Source organism: Nematostella vectensis, chromosome 1 (assembly GCF_932526225.1).
Source record: "Nematostella vectensis chromosome 1, jaNemVect1.1, whole genome shotgun sequence".
Lineage (NCBI taxonomy): Eukaryota > Metazoa > Cnidaria > Anthozoa > Actiniaria > Edwardsiidae > Nematostella > Nematostella vectensis.
The window spans coordinates 9,460,817-9,485,046 of record NC_064034.1 but is presented as its reverse complement, the minus strand read 5'-3'; the positions used below and the strand labels follow the sequence as shown (position 1 = coordinate 9,485,046).

The window sequence follows — 24,230 nt, the reverse complement described above, 5'->3', positions numbered from 1 at the left end:
GCAGAAGGCCTTTCTAGCGGCTTGTTACATTCACATGGTGCTCTGACAAATTTGTGTCTCCATTTTCAAGTTCTCCATCTTTCTAAACAGCTGTGATTGCTGTTTTCTCCACAAAAATGGCACTACAACATTTGTTACTCCTATCCTTAGCTGCTTTAGTTATTGCTGATGATCCTGTAGTTCATTTTCTAGAAAAATTCGAAGGTAAGACCTCAGAAAGCTCATGTCATTAGACGAGATGGAGTCCACCTTGAACAAGTTGTATATGCGTTGTGTTCTCGATGAATTTTACCCGATTCCCCCGTTAATCCACAGATAAATCTTGGGAAGATAGATGGGTAAGCTCAACTTCTAAGGGAGCCCAGCAAGGGAAGTTTAAATGGACTGCAGGGAAATTCTACGGCGACGCCGAGGCAGATAAAGGTATAAAACTAGTAAAAAAATCAAAGTCATTGCATTCATTGAACATCAAGCTTTAAAAGTCATTATTATACCTCATTATTCCTGAATCTAGATTATGACTGTGTAGGTTTATTTATTCACAGTTTTTAATGTTCTCAGGTATTCAAACTAGCGAAGACGCCAAGTTTTATGGAATATCAGCCAAGTTTGAAAAGCCATTCACAAACGAGGGCAAAACTCTAGTCATTCAATTCAGTGTCAAGCACGAACAGAATATCGACTGTGGAGGTGGATATGCTAAGGTAAATATCCCACGATATAGCCTTTTTAAGCTATAGATGTATAGAGATATAGATGTATCTCTCCAAACAATCCTGAAGGAAGCTACCTAAATTGTTGAAATTTTGAAGGTTCAATATATACAATATATAACAATGGAATCTTACTTAGTCTTAGGGGGGAGGGGGGGGGATTCCAACAAATATTGGTTTATTTTAGTTTGATCCTATACTCCAAATGATATCAAATAGTGTAATCAATCTTTGAGTTACTCTGCTACAATTGTTTTTGTTTACATATTATTATATTTTTATTTTATTGTGCATATACATTCTAACATATTAGGCTGTAACAAAAACATGTTTTGTTTTGATATATCTAACTAATTCTTCTCTAATGTTTATTTAACTTATATTTATGTAGGTATTCCCATCTAATGTATACATTCTTACATTGTGCTGTTACAAAAACATGTTTTGTTTTTATATATCAAAATAATTCCTCCCTAATGTTTATTTAACTTGTGTTTACGTAGGTATTCCCTTCTGATGTTGATCAAAAGAACTTGCATGGTGACTCACCATACCTGATCATGTTCGGTGAGTATGAAAAGAAGTTCATGATCAATTGTATCCACCTATTGTACACTCACTATGGCGGGGAGAGCAGAATATGGGAATAGTTTCTTCTATTTTCCACTTATCGTACCACAAATAATGATAATAGTAATAAATAATGTTCAGCAATGTTTTTTGTGTTAGCATGTGCTTATTGATATGGGTACCAGCATTAGTGATGATGTTTAAATATTAACAATTAGGACCTGATATCTGCGGCCCTGGCACAAAGAAAGTACATGTTATCTTCAACTACAAGGGAAAAAATTTACTGACAAAGAAAGACATCAGATGCAAGGTTTGTATTCTTGTGAAAACTATGTTCTTGAAAAAAATGTAAAGAAATTGAGGAACATTTCTGTAAACATAAATTCCAATATAAGTTTTTGTGATAACTGTTTTTGTGATCTTAGTTCTAGATGCCATTACATGAAAATAATATGTAGAACTTTTCAGTTAAAACCATATAAATTGTTACATTGTTGTGTACTCTACTGTACCATTCCAATCTTGACAGTTTTGGGAAGAAGGCTAGTAAAGATATGAGAAATAAGAGAGACATGAACTACATTAGTGAATCATGTATCTCATAGAAATGCTTCATTGCACAGAATATTGTGAAATTCTCCCAGCTATACAGAACTCATGTCAATAAAAAATCTGATACACATATGTTGATTTTAAAACCTGGTCTTGATGGCTACTATAGCATGAAAAAGTAGTGATATGCAATTGTTTCTATGTTTTTTGGCCTTCAGTTTGTTTTAAACACGACTTAATGTCAACATTATGTATAATATCCTTTTGTCTCTTTCTCAACTCCTTCAGGATGATGAGATGACTCACTTGTATACCCTGATTGTGCGCCCTGACAACACCTACGAAGTCAAGATCGATAACGAGAAAGTAGAAAGTGGAGAACTTGAGAAGGATTGGGACTTCCTTCCCCCAAAGACCATCAAGGACCCAGAGGCCAAGAAGCCAGAAGACTGGGATGACAAGAAAATGATTGATGACCCAGAAGACAAGAAGCCCGAGGTACTGTATATATATCGACCTGTTTTGCTCTCGCAAGTGTGTTTGCTTACAATTCTTTTTGGGCTTTTTCTTCTCCTACTCTTTCTTGCTGCTGACCTAGACCCCCTTTGTTCCTGCATTGTAGCTGAAGGGCCAGAGTTTCACCTTTAAACGAACTCATGTCTGACTAGTTATTGACCCAGCATGGACTTTGTTTTAGGACTGGGACAAGCCTCAGAACATCCCCGACCCAGACGCTAAGAAACCAGAAGACTGGGATGATGAGATTGACGGTGAATGGGAACCACCCATGATTGATAACCCTGAGTACAAGGTATGGTTGTTGTGACAAGGTTTGTTATACACTTTGTATTGCTCATTTTAATATGTGGGAAAAGAACATGATGCCTTATGGGAGGGTAATATTTTGTATTATTTATTAATTTCATCTTGTTGTGATTCTTGGAATTCAAGTTATAATGAACAAAAAGGCAACTGAATCATCCTAAGCTTATGTAGGTGAATTCTTTTTTTTTTTTTAATTGCAATGATGAATTCCCGAATGTAATTAAAAATATATTTTTATCTTCCTCAACAATTTTTATACATGTAGAACATGAAATAAAATGAGATAGGGCATAATTGTCATGTATATTGACCCAATATGTCACTGTCTGACCTTAAGAGGCAATAGTATGTATTGAGTCTCATTGTTCTCATCCCTGTTGTTGTTAGGGTGAGTGGAAGCCCAAGCAAATTGATAATCCCAACTACAAGGGTGAATGGGTCCACCCCGAGATTGACAACCCCGAGTACAAGGCTGATGACAAACTGTACATGTACAAAGACATCGGAGCCATTGGCTTTGATCTATGGCAGGTAAGAGTAAAAACAGTGACAAATTGCAAGATTAATGAATATAAACAATGATTTAGCTCATGTTACTAAGAATACCTCTTATGATGGATACTTGATTATTTAAAAACAGATTGTGAGGATTCTTTTTTTTTTTTTTTTTAACATAGGTGAAGTCAGGTACCATCTTCGACAATGTGTTGGTGACAGACTCTGTTGAGCATGCCGAGCAGTTCGCCAAGGAAACGTTTGACAAGACCAAGGAGGGTGAGAAGAAGATGAAAGACGAGCAGGATGAGATTGAGCGCAAAAAGGCAGAAGAGGAGGAAAAGAAAAGGAAAGAAGAGGAGGAGTCAAAGAAGAAGGACGAGAAAGAAAAGGAAGAGGAAGATGAGGATGAAGAAGAGGAGGTAAGAAGGGAGAAGATTTTCACCACAATCACCCCCATAGAACGGTTATGTGAATAAGTATTTTTAAAGGATAGCTAGAAATTGCCAAGAAATGAATTGTCACACAATTGTCTCGTGATATGCAGTGTCCATGCTAGTGCTGGAAGACAAAAACTGCTTTTTGAGAAATGTGGATTGGATATTTTGTTATTTATCACTATTACCGTATTCTAGCCGAATTTTTATATCAGTAAATTATTTTACGTTTTCATGTTTTTCATATCGAGAAATATCCTGAATAAAAAACATTATTTTTCTTTGCATTGGTTAATCAAAGTGTTACAATTTTAAAACCGATAATCTCTGTTTTAGGAGGAGAAGAAAGAGGATGCAAAGACAGATGATAGTGAAACGAAAGAAGCAGAACCCGAATCGAAAGAAGCAGAACCCGAATCGAAAGAAGCAGAACCTGAATCAAAAGAAGAAACAAAATCTGAAGACGAGACGACGGAAGAAAGCTCACGAGATGAGCTATGATTTAGCATATACTTTAGACTTTTTTAGTTCAATCACATGTGTATTAAATTACGTCCCTCCCAAGAACGTATTCAATGTGGCCCTCCTCCATAGGTGTATAATTTAATTGTCGCTTTTCTAGTTCAAAAGTGATAGTTTTCGTTACGTCATACATCTTCCAAAGAGCATTTAGACTTGTCTGGCTAATTAGCCGGCCTGAAAACTCTCTGGAGTTAACCAATTTTTGTATGTGAAAGGCGCAGAGTTTTGTAAGACCCGTGATGAAAAATAGTAAATGCTGTTTGTGCAAACATTGAAATAAAAATGGAAACATTTGTATTTTTTTCTTGTAATAAAAGGGGGTATTTGCAAGCTTGAAAAACGTTTAATAAAAAATGAAAAAGTGTGTGAAAAAACATAGTAAGATCTTCCTGATATGATTATTTGCCCAAGGGTAAATAGAGATGAACCACTTCTCCGTAAAAGGGGATATTTTATGCAAAGGATCTAGTTGGATTATACAATTCAATTTCAGGGTTGTAGTAAAGTTCAGCCTATTCCAAAGCCTCAATTCATTTCGATCCGCTCAATGTGTGGCGTTCGACCCACAATATTGTATATATATCTGATTTATATCAAGTTTGAGGAGAAGTACAGCATCTTTCGCCATATGAGCGGAAAACAGTGCTATTTCCAGCCTTGATAGGCAGTTGATATACCTAAAGGAGCGAGTCGAACTCGTCACATGAGCCGGTTGGGGTCCGGACCTCTTGGAACTCTCCTTTCACGCCGCAAGTAAAATAATCCAAGTTTTCTTTCGCTGGTAGTACCTAAACTGCGCGGGTTTATCAGGCGCGTAAACAGGGGGTGCGCTCAGTCCCCTTGGCGGCCAAAAAGTGGGTAATATCTACCCTAGGCTTTTCTGCGGGCCTGTCACACTCTGCATGGCTATGACGTCACTGGTCCCCTTGGTTCTCGCCCGAAGTTAGCATGCGTCCGCCATATTGGAAAGTGTTAGTCTGCGCGCAAAGCATCATGGAGCTGACAGCAAGGGAGTAGCCTGGGGACGAGTCTAGGAAATATCTTATTGAAGGTTGTCAAATCTTGGGTACGCGCCTTCTTAAAAAAATGGTCTATAGGTCAAGTTTAGGTCAGCTTTTTTATTATAAAGTGGGTCAAACTTATAACAAAGCATGTGTCAGGTGTTACAAAGTGCTCCATTTATAACAAAGTGCGTTGGAACACATCCCCTTCAACGGTCAAAAAGCGCTTTTATCTGTTAAAGATTTACCATGTTGTAAGTATTTTTCAAAATACGTATCTGCGCAAATAAACTCTCAGCAAACCTACTGTTGTTCTACTGTGTAGAGTTAGTTGAATTAGTTGATAATAGATTAAAGTTTTATGATGCTTTTGTTTGTAACTTTGTTTCTTTGGAAAATAATTTGTCTAATAGAAGAGTTATTATTATTTTTATTTTGTTCAAGTTTTTCATTCTAGAGTTTAAGATACATGTGTAGCCAAGCATTAGATGAATTACCATTATACTTACTTTTTTGTCTTTCCATTTGCTGCCTCAAAATCTCCATTTCTCAGTTAACTCAGAGAAACATGAACTAGTGCAAACTTTTTAAAGTAATTAATATTTTATATAGTTTAGTTTTATTTTCCATTGCTATGGATACGACTATCTTTGTAACTAAGTCGTTAATATTTCATTATTCTTAGTCGACTTTTGGTATTCGCTTGGGCAGATGCAATGGTGCGATCAAATGAGATGATAGCTTTTTTTTTCCTTTCCTTCTTTCCATTTACTCTTTCCCATTTTTTCACAACCCTACACGGTAGAAGATCCCTCGCCAAATCTTTGAAGACCGTACAAGTTTTGGACGACTTTTCGTGTACTCGCGAATGCTCCCGCGCCGAGGGATTGTGCGCATCAGTCAACTTCTACATAGAGAAAGATTCTGATGGCAAGCACCTTTGCGAGTTACTCACGGATGACAAGGAGCAACAAGGAAAGCTTGAGAAAGATGCCCATGTTGACTTCATCTCACCTGAGTTGGTGAGTACAATTTCTCTCCTTTTCAGTTACGCGCGGACAACGTTTCCATTTTTCTTGGATAGCTTAGAAACATGGCATTGTCAATCTGCTTTACGATGATATCAAGCAATAGGACTTACTGTTATCAAATGGTAGTATTTATTATATTTGAGCTTATTGAGCGATAATTTTTTTTAGAGTTTTTTTTAGAGTTTTTTTGAGAGTTTTTAAAAGATTTTTAAACTTGAAAAAGTTTAAAAACTTTATACGTTTTTATACTCCAAACTTCGTCGAATTCAGGCGAATTCCGAAAAATTCCGAATTGCGAAATCCGAAAAACTGAAGGGAGGGGACTGGGGAAAGTTGCTGCGTAGCATGAGGTTGCATGGTGTGTGTGGCTCAGTGTGGATATGCAGGAGTATATATATTGTTTTACTTAAGAGGGGCTTTGACAAAATGACAATGGTGAGGGTCTATTTTTATGTTTTGTCACATTTGGCTTATTGCACCCCCTCCGCCCCCAAAAATACTGTATTGTTTTATGCCCTCTATGTAGCTCCTCCATTCTCTGCGCGTTCTTGTGATATAAAAAGGCAGCGTTTATCCAATTAAATAAATTCTGTACGGCTTTTTTTTTTGCGCATAACACTTTCCCTCACTCCTCTAGATCCGCTACTCTGTGGTTAGTGTAATGTTGTGATGTGTTATGTTGTGAGCTGGTGTAGTAGTGTGTTGTGATGTAGTGTGTTAGTTTGGTTTATAATGATGACATATGATGTGATCTTGTTTAGTGTTATGATGATGTAATAGTGTGGATGAGCTGTGTTCTGTTATGTATGATGTGTTTGTAGGGTAATGTGGTAGTGTGGCGTTAAAAGGTATGGTTTGGTGTGCTGTTGTTTGGTGTGGTATGATGTGACGCGACCGGATGAATTAAAGTTTAACAGCGATTTTATGATAATGGGGGAGGGGGCGTTGGGTTTTGCGGTATTGGTCCTTTTTTGTACGAGATTGCGGTAAAAGTGCAAAAAATAATGCGGTGATGCGGTATTTCAAAACACTGCGAGATGCGAGATTCTGCATTTTAAACGGCGGTTTGCGGTAAAAATTTAAATATTTATGTTGTGGTGTTATATAATTAGAAATATAATTAGTCCTGCGGTGCGCGGGATTTGCGCTTGGAACAAGATCTAGCGGGAAACCTAGAAATATCGGGGTGTCGCGCATGCTCTTCAAATCCTCGTCCTTTAGTGAGGTATGCGATATTTCCGATGTTTTTCTGCGGTATTGCGGTATTTTAGAAAATTTTATGCGGCATTGCGGTAATTAGACCCACAACGTCCCCCGATAATGTATGTTGTTTTCTTTTTAAGTTGCCGTCTTGTGCTTATATCCAGTCATCACACGGTGCTTACACCAGCGCCATATATCGCATCGCCCTCAACCCCTCTCGGCCACTCGACGTCTACTGCGACCTGGTCACTAGCGGGGGAGGCTGGACCTTAATCCAGAGGCGCATGGATGGTTCGGTGGATTTCTACCGTAACTGGGATGAGTACAAGCGGGGGTTTGGTGACAAGGAGGGAGAGTTCTGGCTTGGGTTGGATAATATCCATACTTTGACGTCACAGAGGCGGTACCGCGTGCGCTTTGATATGGAGGACTTCGAGGGGAACACCAGCTACGCCGAGTACGATGACTTTAGAGTTGGTGATGAGGCATCTAAATACAAACTTGTTGCTGTTAGAGCATACTCAGGTAAATTCAGCCACTAAAACTAAAACGTTTCTTAGGCAAAGAGTGAAGGCTCTTTGGCTTTTGTTAGATTTCCCGAGCCCTGTAACCTGAACCGCGTATTCAATTACTTGTTTCTAATTCGTTCAGGTGATGCAGGAGACAGCTTCCTTTACCAGAAAAAACAATCCTTCTCTACCAAAGATGTCGAAAACGATGCCCATCCAACCATAAATTGCGCCCGTGCGTATCAAGGGGCCTGGTGGTACAATCAGTGTCATATGTGTAATCCTAACGGACTCTATCTTGGAGGTGCCAACGGTGCGTACGCGCATGCTAAAGGCGTAACTTGGAAAACATGGCTTGGACAAAATTACTCCCTCAAGCAAATTGAAATCAAAGTGAGGCCTTTTTAGACAGAGTGGTAGACCTATTTCAATTAATTTTGAATCAATTAAGAGTGAGCGTCTCAGACCAAGAATTTTTTTGTTCAGAACGAAAATACCATCTTTCGCCAGGAGATAGCCCTTGATGACCTTAGTATTCTGTGAAATTTTGAAACGAATCGGATAAATATCTTTGGCTTGAGAGGGGAAAATGTATTTTTCGAATAAAATTTGCGATTTTTCGGTATTTTTCGACTTGAACAGAAAATGTCTAAAAAAAAAAAAAGAAAAAATTAAGCCCGGCGGCAAAAATCAAACTTGATTGATAGAAATTATATAATTGTACATATTTGGATTAGGTCGTTGGTAGCTCTAGTATTTTTCTTAATTTTTAACAGATTTTTCAATTATTTTATGTTTTTCGTACTCCGTAAATAAGCCCGGAGGAAAACGAGACCTATATCTTCCATGGGACTTGGGACTTGGGGTTTTCGTAACGGAATATATGACTTCTCTCCCCCTACTAAGTTTCTTTCCTTAGTAGGGGGAGAGAAGTCATATATTCCGTTACGAAAAACCCCCAAAATCGTATATTACACACAAATATGACAACAACAAGGCATGTTCTAAGTTGTAAGGCAATTTTATTGGCAATGTTTCACAAAAAATCGCGACTTCAATCCACTCGTTTTACCTCTAAGAATAACAGCCGATTCCAAGCTACGAACAAGCTTCGAAACCATTGCCTGGGCTACCTGTGTATAAAACAATGAATGCGGACAACACCACAGATAGCCCATGTAAACACAGCTGTCGTGTACATATAACGTTCATATTTCTTTTTCCAGTTCTATCGCTGATATAATAAACTATAAAATGCTAAATATTCGTGTCATGGTATCTGTTTATTGTGAAACAGAGCCATAATAGAATGTTCTGTTGATTCCGGCTGTACACTACTAGCTACTACTTGTACAACTTACTAGAGCGCATAAAAGCTCGAACAGCCAATTTGAGACTGTTTAAAAATATCCACTACACTGTCATGGAACCTAGGGATAGAAAAGGGGGGTTGTCATTGTTGCCTATGGATACAAGCATTGACAGGGTTGTCATGCATCCTGGGGATATAAACGATAAACGGGTGTTTTTATTCACCCTAGGGATGCAATGTATGGTTTTAATGAAACCTTGGGATAAAAGAGAGGGTAGTTATGGACCCTAAGGATATTTATATCAGATATCAAGACTCTAGACGTAAATATTGGTACAGATTCTAGAAGAAGCACACAAGTTTACACCTTACTTGTAGTACAAGGGCATGTTGCCAAGACCTCACTGATATGTTATATAAAAGAAGATTTTCTTCTGGACTTTATCAGATCTTCGGAATCCAGCTCAAGGAACACGCACACATTTTTTAGCATTTTAAGATTCATGGAAACCAGTTTTCCATTTGCATAGAGAGAGCACAGGTTGACCGAGTCGATCTCAATGGGGTGTGTCAGCTGACATTCTCGGATGATTCTCGTGATTAGCTGCGATGATGTCATCTTCAGTGATGTCATCGGTCACTCCAGCACCTCTGGAATCTGGCTGATCCACTTTGGAAAATGTGACCTTTCTATGACAAGGCTGCAGTTCTATACCGGGACAAGATACTCCAAGAGCAGTCTTCACAGCCAAATATCGAATCAGCTTCACAACCAAGCGAGACGGCAACCCTTTTACGTGGGTGGGCATTGAAGGAAGCCCGTCCGACTAAAAACGCGCGCCACAGGGCTCCTGAACACTCGAAAGGCTAAAAGTCCGATTCAGCACAAAGAGAGCCTGCCCCCTCCTACTAAAAACGCGCGCCACAGGGCTCCTGAACACTCGAAAGGCTAAAAGTCCGATTCAGCACAAAGGGAGCCTGTCCCCTCCTACTAAAAACGCCCCCTCCTACTAAAAACGCGCGCCACAGGGCTCCTGAACACTCGAAAGGCTAAACGTCCGATTCAGCACAAAGGGAGCCTGCCCCCTCCTACTAAAAACGCGCGCCACAGGGCTCCTGGACACTCGAAAGGCTAAAAGTCCGATTCAGCACAAAGGGAGCCTGCCCCCTCCTACTAAAAACGCGCGCCACAGGGCTCCTGAACACTCGAAAGGCTAAAAGTCCGATTCAGCACAAAGAGAGCCTGCCCCCTCCTACTAAAAACGCGCGCCACAGGGCTCCTGAACACTCGAAAGGCTAAAAGTCCGATTCAGCACAAAAAGAGCCTGCCCCCTCCTACTAAAAAACGCGCGCCACAGGGCTCCTGAACACTCGAAAGGCTAAAAGTCCGATTCAGCACAAAGGGAGCCTGCACCCTCCTACTAAAAACGCCCCCTCCTACTAAAAACGCGCGCCACAGGGCTCCTGAACACTCGAAAGGCTAAACGTCCGATTCAGCACAAAGGGAGCCTGCCCCCTCCTACTAAAAACGCGCGCCACAGGGCTCCTAAACACTCGAAAGGCTAAAAGTCCGATTCAGCACAAAGAGAGCCTGCCCCCTCCTACTAAAAACGCGCGCCACAGGGCTCCTGAACACTCGAAAGGCTAAAAGTCCGATTCAGCACAAAGGGAGCCTGCCCCCTCCTACTAAAAACGCGCGCCACAGGGCTCCTGAACACTCGAAAGGCTAAAAGTCCGATTCAGCACAAAGGGAGCCTGCCCCCTCCTACTAAAAACGCGCGCCACAGGGCTCCTGAACACTCGAAAGGCTAAAAGTCCGATTCAGCACAAAAAGAGCCTGCCCCCTCCTACTAAAAAACGCGCGCCACAGGGCTCCTGAACACTCGAAAGGCTAAAAGTCCGATTCAGCACAAAGAGAGCCTGTTTGCAGGCTAAGCTTTCTATGAAGGACTAAATTCGACGGGAAGCGTGGCGTACGATTGCGTATAAGTCGAGGTCGATCGAATGGTTGACCTAGCGTTATCGAGTGCTCTTTTGAACTTCTACGGTTAGATACGCCTTGTAAGATATTATTTAGAGTCTACCAGGACCACATTTATATGAACTCGTTTTGGCGATAAAAGGTGCCCCGATGCAAAGGTATGTGCTCTTACGACAGCCATTGTCTTGCAATTGTTGAAATATGAGCGCTCAATGGGGGCTGTTTATCGCCTCATCAAAACTCGTGTTTTTAATTGCCACAAAATTTTATTTGATATATTGGAAGCAAAATAAGTGCTGTATACTTAGAGTGAAAAGAATTGTGCAATTCTACGTCCCATGGAAGATATAGGCCTCGTTTTCCGGGCTTATTTACGGAGTACGAAAAACATAAAATAATTGAAAAATCTGTTAAAAATTAAGAAAAATACTAGAGCTACCAACGACCTAATCCAAATATGTACAATTATATAATTTCTATCAATCAAGTTTGATTTTTGCCGCCGGGCTTAATTTTTTCTTTTTTTTTTTTTAGACATTTTCTGTTCAAGTCGAAAAATACCGAAAAATCGCAAATTTTATTCGAAAAATACATTTTCCCCTCTCAAGCCAAAGATATTTATCCGATTCGTTTCAAACTTTCACAGAATACTAAGGTCATCAAGGGCTATCTCCTGGCAAAAGATGGTATTTTTGTTCTGAACAACAAATTTCTTGGTCTGAGACGGTCACTCTTAAATACCCTGAAAAAGGCGGGAAGGAAATTTTGCCTCGAGATATTAAACAAAGTCAATGTCGAAGCCTCCTTTTTGCAAGGAGCTTGTGGCATCCCCTTGTCAAGTCAAAACATTTCAGCGCTCTTTTCCATATACCACCCCTCAAGGGCCTTTATTTATGTTACATTAGAGAGTCCAATTTGTTTGTATGGGTATCATATAAATCAGTAATAAACATAGGTTCTTAGGCATTGGTGGCCCAGTGTTAGCGCGTCAGCGTATGGGGTCTCTCAACACAGGTGGGCCAGTGTGTTAGCGCGTCAGCGTAAGTGGGGCCTCTCACTGAGACGGTTTCGATTCCCGGTGAGACATGGATAGTAGGTTTCTGTTTGACTTTGACTTGTTTAACGCATGTGAGCTTTCTAGAAGCTTGTTTTTCACAGTTCCAAGATGGGAATTAAATTGAAGCGCCATCATTGAGCTTTAGGAAATGGGCCTTATAAATCAAGCTATTTTTTTGGAAATCTTTGCCTGTAAACAGTCCCATATGTATCTCAAGAGTCCAGGAATTAGCCGGAATTAGGTATGTATAAGCCACCCATAATGTAACGTCTAGTCTAGTGCCAGAGTTCTTATCGGGTTTCCTGTGTTCAGCCTAGTCACAGAGTTCTTACCGGGTTTCCTGTGTTCAGCCTAGTCCCAGAGTTATTACCGGGTTTCCTGTGTTCAGCCTAGTCCCAGAGTTTTTACCGGGTTTCCTGTGTTCAGCCTAGTCCCAGAGTTCTTACCGGGTTTCCTCTAGCCCCAGAGTTCTTATCGGTTTTCCTGTGGTTGGGTTTCCGGTGGATGGTAAGAGTTTTGACGTCACCGGAAATCATAGCTCGTCCAAGCTGCCTCATTGTTCATCTAAACTGCGAGCACAGTAAACCCGGTAAGAACGCCTGGTACACTAGGCTGATGATCGCTAGGTTTATGATAATGTCAGACCATCCTTGACGATGAGGACAGTACTAATTTTCGTCAATATACACCTATTTAAAAAAGGTTTGACGATAAGAGAATGGAAAATGGAACAAAGTTTGGCCAATAATAATGTTTCCTTGTATTTAAAATTCGTTCGTTCATTACAAGGACCTCGCTACAAATTTAAATTAGCCTCACTGAATGTCATTAACAGATACCTGGATACAAGACTTGTTTTTCCTAACCAGTGGTGTTTGGCATTCATCATTTTCTATTTTCTTATAGTCAACCTTAATTGAAATAGGTGTATACCCTTGGTGAGCTTTTGCATATAGAAATACGTTACAGAGAAAAAATACACTGGCTGCACAAAAAACCTTTAGCTTTTGCATGCTAAACAGGGCCGTATAAACGTGGATAGAAAACTTTTGGAAGAGGGGACGGGGGGGGGGGGGAGGGGGGCTCTGATGCGTGAGGGTGGAACTAGATTACTAAGACTCGCCACGGCAGGAAGTCAAAACAGTGCGGGGAAACTCGATAGAGCAAAAAAAAAATGGTAAAAAGAGGCGCCTGCCGATGGGGTTGTGTTGTGAGGTTGTCGTTTTTAGTCTACCACAATTTGTTCAAAATTTTGGCAAAAGAGGTCTTCTTTCTTTTCAGAGAAACCTTTATATTCGCGAAAAAGAGAAAAAAAAAACGAAAGCGAATACTAAGTTCCGTCTACTATCACCACGCATGTATTTAGTCTGTAAATATGCATGAATTATCGGTTATGTGCTGACCAGGCTTAGACAGTGTAAGTGGGTGGGTAGATGCTTGTTTTGGGGCGCAACCTGTCAGAGGGTTATGAAGTTATAAAATAAACATGTGACCGAAACGAATGGTCGTATACTCATACATCCGTATAAGCATAATAACAGAGTCATATACTTTGAGAGTTGAAGAAAAACTCTTTGGAAAGCTAATATCGTATACCCTTCTTTTTCTTTTAAAAACATTCTTAATGAATATTTTTAATTGAGTATAAACGTGCATTCCTTCTTCCCCGGAAACACTGTTTATTGAAGCTTCCCAAAGTAAACTTTGCTCCGGGTGCCACTTGCGAACAAAGCCCGAATAAATCACTAATCTACGGGTGTTTCAAGGAGTGGGTCATGGGGTTGTCCATATGTAAAATAATCCCTTCTTGCAACACTCAAAAGAGCTATCGACTCAAAATATCGACTATAAAATAGCGACTGGGTTCGAATTTTATCTCAGGTCGATTATATCAAGTTAGTTTTTGGAGATTAGTGACGTCACAATTTGGGCATCCCTTTAGAACAATAGGCCACTGACTCTATGTTGACTGTACGGATACGTGCGTTTCGATATTTTGTAAGCGTAGGGCACATTTCCGTCACTATACGACAGGCGTATAATTTGGCAGGCTTGTCGCGTAGTGTCTTTGCATTTTCTTCGCGGGTCGTGGTGTCACAGAGGGCCTGTGCTAGACACGAATCCCCAAAAGGAAATGCTTTACATAAACCATTTGTCTGTCATTTGATATGCTGACATCTGAGATGCCAAGATTCTTCAAAGCCTAGAGAAGAACTCATGGACGCCGGATCGAGTTGTGTTTAGGAGAAAGAAAACCCGGGTATCGACGTTTTAAAATTGGATGAGGGATTCACTAAACACACAATGAACTTTAAGCTGCTTGCCTTGATCTGTTTGCTGCAAGTTTTGGCGGTGAAGGGAGTGTGGAAAACCACGAAAGTAAAGGTTACTCGAAAGCCTGTGGTCGGTGACTACTTCGCTTTTTCTTTGAGCAAAGACGACGCTAGTGCATGTACTAAACTAGCAGAGAAGGCGTGTGGTAGCTACAACAGCGTACCTACAAGCGAGCCGTGTAATCCTTTAGATGCTTGCTGTAAAAGTTGTCAATGTAAGGACGAAACGCCGGCGTTCCTTGTACATGAAAACCGCTGCGTTAGCAACAACGATATCAAAGGCAACTCCAGTTCAGGTAAGATAACTCAATGCGCAGGATTGTTCGTATAAATAATCAACAAGGTTGGTTTGGTGAAGCTACTCTAATTTTTTAGCTTTCCTAAAGCGCGAATTGTCTATTTTTAGCATCTTCGCCTCAATCAAAAAAAGTTTTAGACTGGGCTTTGGGCCATTCGAATTGAGCAGTGCACTCGAATGGATTTCTATCCTGTCAAGAAAAAAAAACCCTCAAAAACGTTACAATATTCTCCAAGTTCTAGATTGGTTGGTTTGTCTGTTTTAAAAATACCCATGAAAACAGGAAATGAGAAAATTCGTTTAGGATTTAATGCTTTTCCTGATCTCGCCTGACTACAAAGATATCACGCCCTTTCGCCAAATAGCGCAATTTCGTACCCAACAAAACTATTAAAAAATATCCCTCAGCCAAATACTTTCTTGGCTATCACAAAAAATAGAACATGCTTTGATAGCCACAAAGAAAGGTTCTTTCAAAGACTGTTTGCACAAGATTTTATTAAACTGGAAGCGACATTGATTAGACCATGTTTCTTGTTCTTCGAAACGTGTTAATGTTCTCTAGCGCTTTTCATAAAGTCTTTTCCCGTCAGGATTCGTTAAAAGGCTTACCCGAATCTTTCAGTTTCGTGATTCACGGTTGATCAAATGGCGCTCTGCTGGCTAGCGTTTTTATCCTTCTGCAAACAACGCGGACTTTAGCTTGTTATGCTACGGAAACATGGCTTACACGTAGCAGAATAAAGCCTACAAAATAATTAAAAGAGATTTCTAGAATATTATGCTACAAGAAAGTAAACATGGGCCAGGTTATACGGATAAATGACAAAGTCCCAAATGGATGTGGTGATATCTGAAAAAAAAAAACCGTTTATTGAAAAACACGGCGTTTTTTGTGTCTTGTGGTACATTTTTATAGCAAATTCTCACTAACGAATTTATGCGACTGTATGATATGGCCGATTCATTCAAATGACGGGGTTTTTAGCGAATTTTTAACGAGTGCAGTGTTGAAGCGTGCCACATTGTTTACGCAAGGTAATTTATGTATCACAGAAGCGACTCCCTTTATTGCTCCCTTTATTTTATGGCCAAAAATTGGTTTCCATCGCATAAATTGATGTCAAAGCTCTCTTTTCGGTTATAAACTGTGTTTTGATGCTTTTTGAGATCCGCAAGATGTTAGCTCAGCTGTAAGTCATAGTAGGTTTGAGTAAAGCATGCAAATTGTTGTGGCTGTTTTAATGTTTGCACAGTTTTCTTTGTCCTGACAGTGAAATTTTACTCGCTCTTTCTAGAATTGCATAGTTTTTACTTTTTTTCTGGTATCCCAATTAATTTTTTTACGAGATTTTTTTAGTGGTATATCACTTTATTTTTTGCAGGGTGTTGCCTTTTTTGGAAGCCCTGATTTTGATTCAAACTGCAACAACATCGCTCGCATGTAATCCTAAATTAATAATTATTTTGCCATTTAACTAGACCTTATGTCGATTCAATGTTCTTTAGTGGGTAATTTGTTCATTCTTCATAATTCAAGACCCCACGTCAGGCCGCGATAAGAAAAATAAACCGAATGCCCCTTTCGCTCTCGTAGAAAAGAATTAGATTTCATCAACTATTGAACTTTCGCTTGAGCTCAGCGCATGAAGCAGATTGAAATCAAGGTCGCGATTATATTTCTACGCCTTTTTTATTTCTTAATAACAAGTTAGAATTGTAACGCTAATTAGTTTGGGCAAGATCTTCATATGAACTAACAAACATAATGCAAATGACAAAACGGGATTTTTTTCCGTCACTTGTTTCAAAAAAAGCAATGGCAGTTTTCCTTGCCGCGTTTTGTAAAAGATGCTGTAATTTACCGTCAGCATATTTGTTACATCAAAACAAGAAGAAACGGAAAACGTTTGTCAGCTACGACAATTATTGCGACCCCTTTTGTATGCATTGATTTATTTTTGATGATGCTAATCAAAAGACGAATACCTTTTGAAAGGGTCGTAGCCTTTTTAGAGCTGAAGGTACCGCCGTGTGCATTCATTTGCGGCTTTTTCACCGCATTTCGTCACTTTCCTAGACAAAAGGTCAGACAAAAGCAATAATGAATACATAAACGATTTACTAACCGAAGCCGACTAAACAATTGGTTTCGGGTCGTATCAGAGGAGTACGAATTGATGAGTAAGAATAAATTGACGTAATAAATTGAGTTCATCAAAAATCATTATGAACGATTTGTTTATGAGCATCGGAACATTGATTAGTTTCTAATATAACTCTGGATAAGGTCAAATGTTTTTATCTGTGTCATCAAAAATCCATTACTGTGAGATATCCCGCCATCTCAAACACCTTGTTTACGTCATTTTAGAAATTCTTATTGGAATTAAATCAATCTAATTGATGATTAAAAAAAAATTCCCAACATGAGTGTGTATATGGCATTAAATACTCCTAATGAAGCAATATTGGACTCACGTTTTGTTCTTAGGCAATAAAAACAACTTCTTTTTCAGAATGCCAGTACTATCTAGCAAATAAAGCTAACTCAAGTGCAACCTGTACCAGTCCAACTCTGCCTACCATAGACACAGTGAATCCAGGCAAGATACAGTTTGCCATCTGTGGCCCAGCAGACATCATAACAGACGAGACTTCTGGGAACATCCTACGATGCGAAATCATACCTCATAATTCACACTACCTGGAGAATGGCGAGTGGCTGGGGCTGTCAACAGACGTACGGCGAACGGTGAAGCATGGATTTACACTCAACAAACTACAGCTGCAGGTATGGAAGGAGAAATTAACATCAATTCACGCCTGCCTCGACGCTATACACACAGTTCGACCAAAATCCCCAATTTTGAGTATCACAGAAATTTCATGTTTTTTTCCCAATTTCAATGAACTTTAGTGCATTTATTGAAAAAGAAAACTTTAAGTTTTAAACGCTTTTATCCTTCCTGTCCTCAAGAGCCCCAAATTCACCTAGTTTTCACAGGGCAAAAACAAAAAGAAAACACTGGCTTGTATTGCATGATCTTTAACTGGAATCACACAATGTGACAAATAACTATCTAATAATGCCTTTTCCCAAGGCCCATGTTTCATTGTATGACTTAGTTTTCACAAGTGACTAACATAATTGACGCCCCTTACCAAGGAAAGACATGTAGTTTAATAACTACTCTTATTTTTTATTTTATATTTGTCACACTGGATTCGACATTGGTAACAGTCTTACATACCTGTTAACTCTCCCGCATTAGGCGGGAGTCTCAAGATTTTGGACCCCTTCTCCCGCTCTCCCGCGTTGAGCACCAAATCTCCCGCTTTTTAGCGTTTTTTTATTGCTTCCGAAAAATTATTCTAAAGAAAATCGTTATTTTGTCTATTTTCTATTAAAATATTTGAAACAATAATTCCCTTGCGTAGCGCAATTTATCTAACACCCTCGTGAGATCTACAAGTGGATTTGTTCGTGAGTGCTTTCTATACGGCAAACGCCTTCAAGGTAAAACCCACCCCTCCCCCCCAAAAAATGAATATACCCCACCCTTCCCCCCAAAAAATTCTCAAGCCTTGAGATTTCCGGAGGTTGACAGGTATGGTCTTACTCTAATGCCTAGTGCACACTAGCAACATAACAACATAACGACATGGGTGTGCGCATTATGTTTAGCCCGACAACAACAAAAAGAAAACAAAAGAAAAAACATGTTTGTTCTCTTATGTCGTTATTTCCATGTAGTTATGTCGAAGATAAGAGTGCGTGCGCCCATGTCGTTATGTCGATATGTCGCTAGTGTGCACTAGGCATAAGCACCCAGGATGCTGTGCCCCTATAGCCTTGTGTGAGAGTGCACGGTCAAACAGTCATGGGAGTCGAGCTCTCCAGGCTTGTAACAGGGGCTGAGGTACTGGGGGCATGTGACCCCCCCAAACATTTAAAAAAAAATTAAGGAAATGACCAGTAGGGCGTGGTTGTCCCCACGAATAATGTCTTAATGTTTCTGTATTTTGCCCATCCAATATTTTGAGACCTGCTATGGCACACTGCTATCATCCGCGTTTGATTGAGGCCTTACAATTCAAGTGCAATTTAAGCTGTAGATGCTTAGCTAGTCACAATTAGAATAGCAGTGAAAGGTTCATATTGTTTTTTGGGCTAGAGAAACATAAGTGTGTCTAAAAAGATGCAAGAGTGCACAGCACAGTAGGTCTTTATTGTATTAAGCTATGGGTTTTTTTCCCATAAAGAGTAATAATTATGTGAGTCCATTCGTATGTTAACAGTGGGACACAGTCTCCCCAGTCCTTCACGGCTTGGTACTGTCGATGGCGGTAAAGTGTGTGAGACACAGGTTGATAGTACAAGCAGGATTGATAGAGATGGAGATGAAATCGTGCTTCAAGTTCAAGATTTCTGGAACGCGCACCTGTAAGTTTTTGAATGTCATGGCGTCACATATTCTATATCAAGATATTGGTATTGACTGGTGTACAGTACCGAGACTCCTATGTCAGAAATTGTAAATTGTAAACAAATATGGTCGTTTCTAGAAGCAATATACAGCGGCGTAGCCAGGATTCTTAACAGGAGGGGGCCCAAAAGGGACTTACCCCCCCTGGCTACGCCCTGATACATATCAACTTTCCAAACATGGTTAGAAAAGATGAAACTTTTTAAAACTCTTAATATTTTGATTTTCGCGACATTTCGAACATTTGTGTTCTAGCTACGCAAGAATTTCTATCCAAATGCATTTTAGTGAACCTCACCAAAAAAAAGCAGGCACTAAACTTTGTATTTCTTTCAGGGCCAGGACCAAGAATCCAAATCCCAGACCCTACCACATCCTTGTCTACGCATTCCATTTCCATGACGACATCAGTCAATATAACGCAAAACGCGACGTCACTTCCGCCGCTGATACCAACAGGGCGTGAGCCCGCGAGCACGAGTCCCGAGGGCACGGAAGCGTCCAGCATGGTTGACGTGACTGACAATTACGGGCCGCTCCTGATTGGCTTGGCTGCCGTGCTGGGGACCCTTTTGATGCTCGTGTTCGTCGCCATCATCGCGGCTATCATAGTGTTCAGAAGGAAAAGAAGAAAGTGAGTTTGTTTTGGATCTTCCGTTAAGGTCACATTTATCGTCGATTTTTATTATTCTACTTTGTTCTAAGTTGTTACATTTGTATTTGTTATAATTCACAGAGCCGATCTGTCAATGCGAAGAAAAAACAGAAGTAAGTTATCACCCCAACAGCTGTTTTCAGTAGTACACGCCGTAGCGTGTTCGAGTTTGTCACCAAAAAAGTCACGCGCTTTTTAAGCGCAAGTGGCCTATCGCCCTGTCTAATTGATAATTTTTTTTTTTTTAAGGTAACCCGCTGTACGAACGCGGTATAGACCCCACGCTTGGCGGAAAAGCCGCCTCACTGTACACGAATTACTCGGGTCATTTCTACCAACCATTGGTGGTGAACACACGTCCCACATGGCCTGGCGGAAAGGAGCCGATTTACCAAACACTGGACTCGCAATCACGCGAGACTACCAACCACAGTGTAAGTACTTATATTAAAAAATGGTATTTTTTACGACTCGTTGCTAAGTATTTTTATGCATTATGTCTTTAGATTTGTGAGTAGTGATGTGAGAATTTTGTCTAAATAGTCAGATATTTAAGAAATGAGAAATAAAAAACGTGTTTTTTTAATTTATAATGACAAATCCCCTTCTCTCATACAATCGCTATAATCTAATGTTTTTTCAATTGTTTTTTCCCCTCGATTTTGTCGGGAGGCATAGCTCGCTCTACCACCCCACCCCACCTTTATCCCTGTTGCGCTCGTTGTTTTGACATTGCATCTTTCCTGTCAACAGAACACTAAGAACAGCCTGCCGTATTGTGACATGACAGAAGACGGATACCTCATGCCTGGTCAGTACATCACTAGTGCTTCTGCATCTGTCTCAGGCCGTTAGGCATGAGAATGCAGCTTATTTGGTACGATAGATAGGGGCGCACACAGGGGGGGGAGGGGCGCTTCCCTATGCCACCAAAACACAGTTCTGTCTTATTGAGGAATTGCCAAATACTACAACCCTGGGTTTACACGTCACCAAGAGAGCATTAGATAAGAGAGGAACACTTTGGTGTTACCCGCGCGCCATGTCGGTTCCGAATCTGGCTATTTTTAGTAACCACCACCCCACCACTGCGCGTCAGCATTTTTACTCACCCTACCCCCGCGCTTTGGCATTTACATCGTTATTTGCCGCTGTTTTGTGGCTCGGGGCCGAAAAAAAAACACCCTATTTGCACAAATACCATCGAAAATTTCATTCTAGCATCAAGGATACGGGCAGTTGCGGTTTAATAAGGGGATGTAGTACTTCGAGGATTGCAAGATTTCGAAAACGAGACTTCATTCAAAATCAAGAGCGGAAAACCTCGTGTTTCAAACACCGTTTTCGCTCTAACTTGCTGCTTCTTCGTGGTGTCTAAACATTCATTTTCTTCCTAATGGTCAAACGAAATCTGTAAGTTAGACATTAGATATGATATTGATTTTTGTGAACATTCCGGTGAATTGAGAAGGAATCCAAGAAAAATACATTTCATAAAACTATCCTTGTAGCGAGGGAATGCATTTTTTTGATGATCAAAGCCAGCAAGCTGAAGTATCTGAGATTTTGTATTCGTGAGAAAATGAAGAGGGAGATATTACTGTACTTCTTTGATGTTGTTATTATTATATGTTATATTATTATGTTGTTATTATACAAGCTGGAGTCGGGATTTGAATTAAACGCAATATCGAAGCCATTTTATCGCTCGTCGGTTTTTTCTTTCTTCTTCACTTGACTTCGCCGCTTAGAAAAACAAAACAGTCAAACTATTCAGGGATTTAGCTTTCTGTGAGTATATTTGCCAATCTTGCTTACTTAAGTTAGACTTGTTTTCTTCTTCCGAGTTATTTTACATGATCTCTTTTCATTCCTATCGAGTTGGCAAAACAACAACACGCAACCCGCGGGGGAGTAGGACAAAATAAACGGAGCAAATCCTCACGCGCAGTGGTGGGGTGGTGGTTACTAAAAATACCCAGACTCGGAATCGACATGGCGCGCGGGTAATACCAAAGTGTCCCTCTCTTATCTTATGCTCTCTTGACGTCACTTATAACACTCGCTTTAGGTTGATATCTGGTGGACAGGCATGCCTCTTATAACTCTTTTCAAGAGAAAGCATGCTTACGATGATTAAATGATTGGCTTGACTTTTTGCTTAACTAGTTCCATTTTACAAACTCTCTTGCAGGATGTCTTGTGTCGCTCGTTTCCCTTTCTTCAAAAGTCATTGTGTGTCATTCATTTTAGATTCCAGAATCGTGTATATTCGTTACCAGACACAGTAAATACACAAAATCCATTTTGTATGATTCTAACTAGAATTTAAAAATGACTCATAACCATAAGTCAAATCTAAAACACCTAAAGCACATCTTGATGTTCTGCGGTGATGACTTTATCGATACGCCCTAACATCTTACGTTCGTTGTCTTACGTGTTCTAGTGGACGACCATACGTACCCCACCCCACCCCAGTCAGAAGGTAACGTCACGGACATGACCGACATCTCGCATCCTTCCAGCTCACTCGACTCGCGCAACTACGACAAGCCAGAAGGCATCATCGTAGCCAACCCAGAACAGGAGAAAGTAGACGCTGAAACATCCCCCGAAAAGCTACCAGCGCGCGCGACCTCTGCACCGGTAAGAGGACAATCCCAGCGGGTCCCCACCCCGGGTGGGGCAAAAACCATGCCTGTACCCACCACTGAGAAGGAGCCAACGCAAGCGGTAACTGGGTCAAAGACATTACCAGACGCAGACCAGCTTGTTGTTGCTTTGGAGCCGGAAGATAAACATCAGACAGGCAACGTTAATAGCGAGAAGTCAGTGATTGTAGATACACCCGAGGAAGTGGAGCCTGCGAAGGACCAGCTTGCTGTGACATCACAATCGGATGACTCTGATAACGAATCTTGCTATGAGGACATGCAGGAGTTAACTCTCCCAATCGAGGAGGGGAAACCGTTCTATTTTGTGTTACATTGTCCGGCAAAGGGCACAAAGAAGTCGAAGAAACGGAGGAAAGAGGCGGAGGAAAACGGCGAAATGAATAATGACGAGGTAGAGAAACTACCGGATATTAAAACTGTTGAAAAGGAGTCTCCGCCTCTGTACCACACATTTGAAGGGCAAACACATCTCTAATCACGTGGACGACTCGTCATGATCACGAGGGCAGACCTCAAGGTCACGTGGTAGACACATGATTCCGATCACGCGTCAACATCGTGCAGTTGTCGGTTCGGTGTTACCAGAAGAGAGTTGTCGTTAATCATTGTGTTGTGTTAATCTACGTAGATATTTAGCTAGTGTTGCACGGGACCTCGGCCAAATCCAAACAGCCAGACGTTATGTTGATAAGTAGCTGATTGGAATCCAATTCCACGCGTTATTTCTAGACATTGATATCATAACATGCAGTTTGCAAAAACAAATATAGTACATTAGTAAATTATTTGATTCGAGAAATGATCCATACCCCATAGAGGGAATTGTGCTGATTTGAAGAGGGCAAAAAAGCTTTCATGTGGCAGCAATGTTTGCCAAGAGGCGGTATGAATTAGGGATGGGGGCTGGATCGACAGTGCTGAATAACGTATGCGCATGCGCGTGTTCTGGCGTAAACAAACAAAATCGTACAATACAATACAATACAATACAATAAACTTTATTTAATGAGGGTTTCATATTAACCTTTTACAGTTATATAATATATGGCCCTCGTAGTGTTGAATCGTTCGAGTTAAGGTACGAAAGGCTGACTTCAGTCGCTGTTTTGACTTACTGTACAGCATTAAAACCATACTGTACAAAAGATGACAGATTTGTTTGATAATGAGGGAGTCATAAAGAAAATGATAGCCTTAAGTTTGATCTAGTTTTCTTAGCATTCGCCAAAATGTGACAGTCCGCCGGTAAAACGCCGCCATTTCAAAACAAAAAGGCTGGTTTAACCGCGCGGTACTGGAACTAGTCTTGCGTTTTTCAGCACTGTCGGCTGGATCTTAGAACTGGAATCACGCAATATGACAAATTATCCAACAGTGTCTATTCGCGAGGCCCATGCTCCATTGTATGATATTGTTCTACTTAAGTTTTCACAAGTAATCAACGTAGTTGACGCCCCTCACCACGGGAAGATCACAGCGCACTATGTTGTGTGCAAAACTAGCTAACATTTGTATAAAGATTATCTTATTTTGTATAACCTTTGGGTTTAGTGTTCCAGCAAAAC

General features: G+C 40.4%; 3 protein-coding genes across 3 annotated transcripts; all 3 read left to right on the top strand.

Annotated features, from left to right (window-relative positions):
• LOC5520421 (calreticulin) lies at window positions 1-4,414 on the top strand. Its single transcript, XM_001640122.3, has 10 exons — window positions 1-204; window positions 316-423; window positions 562-704; window positions 1,217-1,280; window positions 1,502-1,596; window positions 2,127-2,336; window positions 2,536-2,649; window positions 3,051-3,194; window positions 3,341-3,580; window positions 3,932-4,414. Exons 1-10 carry the CDS (start codon window positions 117-119, stop codon window positions 4,094-4,096), a joined length of 1,371 nt encoding a protein of 456 aa, XP_001640172.3. The 5' UTR covers window positions 1-116; the 3' UTR covers window positions 4,097-4,414.
• Window positions 4,415-5,835: 1,421 nt separating this feature from the next.
• Window positions 5,836-11,586, top strand: LOC5520422 (ficolin-2). The gene is made up of 3 exons (XM_032365395.2): window positions 5,836-6,140; window positions 7,493-7,877; window positions 8,004-11,586. Exons 1-3 carry the CDS (start codon window positions 5,853-5,855, stop codon window positions 8,267-8,269), a joined length of 939 nt encoding a protein of 312 aa, XP_032221286.2. The 5' UTR covers window positions 5,836-5,852; the 3' UTR covers window positions 8,270-11,586.
• Window positions 11,587-14,158: 2,572 nt separating this feature from the next.
• LOC5520341 lies at window positions 14,159-23,629 on the top strand. Its single transcript, XM_001640124.3, has 8 exons — window positions 14,159-14,840; window positions 17,362-17,636; window positions 19,145-19,289; window positions 19,669-19,966; window positions 20,069-20,100; window positions 20,237-20,421; window positions 20,741-20,798; window positions 22,437-23,629. Exons 1-8 carry the CDS (start codon window positions 14,516-14,518, stop codon window positions 23,138-23,140), a joined length of 2,022 nt encoding a protein of 673 aa, XP_001640174.2. The 5' UTR covers window positions 14,159-14,515; the 3' UTR covers window positions 23,141-23,629.
• Window positions 23,630-24,230: the final 601 nt, after the last annotated feature.

Coding starts and splice junctions, on each gene's coding strand:
- LOC5520341 (XM_001640124.3), top strand. CDS start 14,516: ATGAACTTTAAGCTGCTTGCCTTGATCTGTTTGCTGCAAGTTTTGGCG. Junction 14,841..17,361: donor CAAAGGCAACTCCAGTTCAG/GTAAGATAACTC, acceptor CTTCTTTTTCAG/AATGCCAGTACTATCTAGCA. Junction 20,422..20,740: donor GCGAGACTACCAACCACAGT/GTAAGTACTTAT, acceptor TCCTGTCAACAG/AACACTAAGAACAGCCTGCC.
- LOC5520421 (XM_001640122.3), top strand. CDS start 117: ATGGCACTACAACATTTGTTACTCCTATCCTTAGCTGCTTTAGTTATT. Junction 424..561: donor CGACGCCGAGGCAGATAAAG/GTATAAAACTAG, acceptor TAATGTTCTCAG/GTATTCAAACTAGCGAAGAC. Junction 1,281..1,501: donor ACCATACCTGATCATGTTCG/GTGAGTATGAAA, acceptor ATTAACAATTAG/GACCTGATATCTGCGGCCCT.
- LOC5520422 (XM_032365395.2), top strand. CDS start 5,853: ATGATAGCTTTTTTTTTCCTTTCCTTCTTTCCATTTACTCTTTCCCAT. Junction 6,141..7,492: donor ACTTCATCTCACCTGAGTTG/GTGAGTACAATT, acceptor TTTCTTTTTAAG/TTGCCGTCTTGTGCTTATAT. Junction 7,878..8,003: donor TGCTGTTAGAGCATACTCAG/GTAAATTCAGCC, acceptor TAATTCGTTCAG/GTGATGCAGGAGACAGCTTC.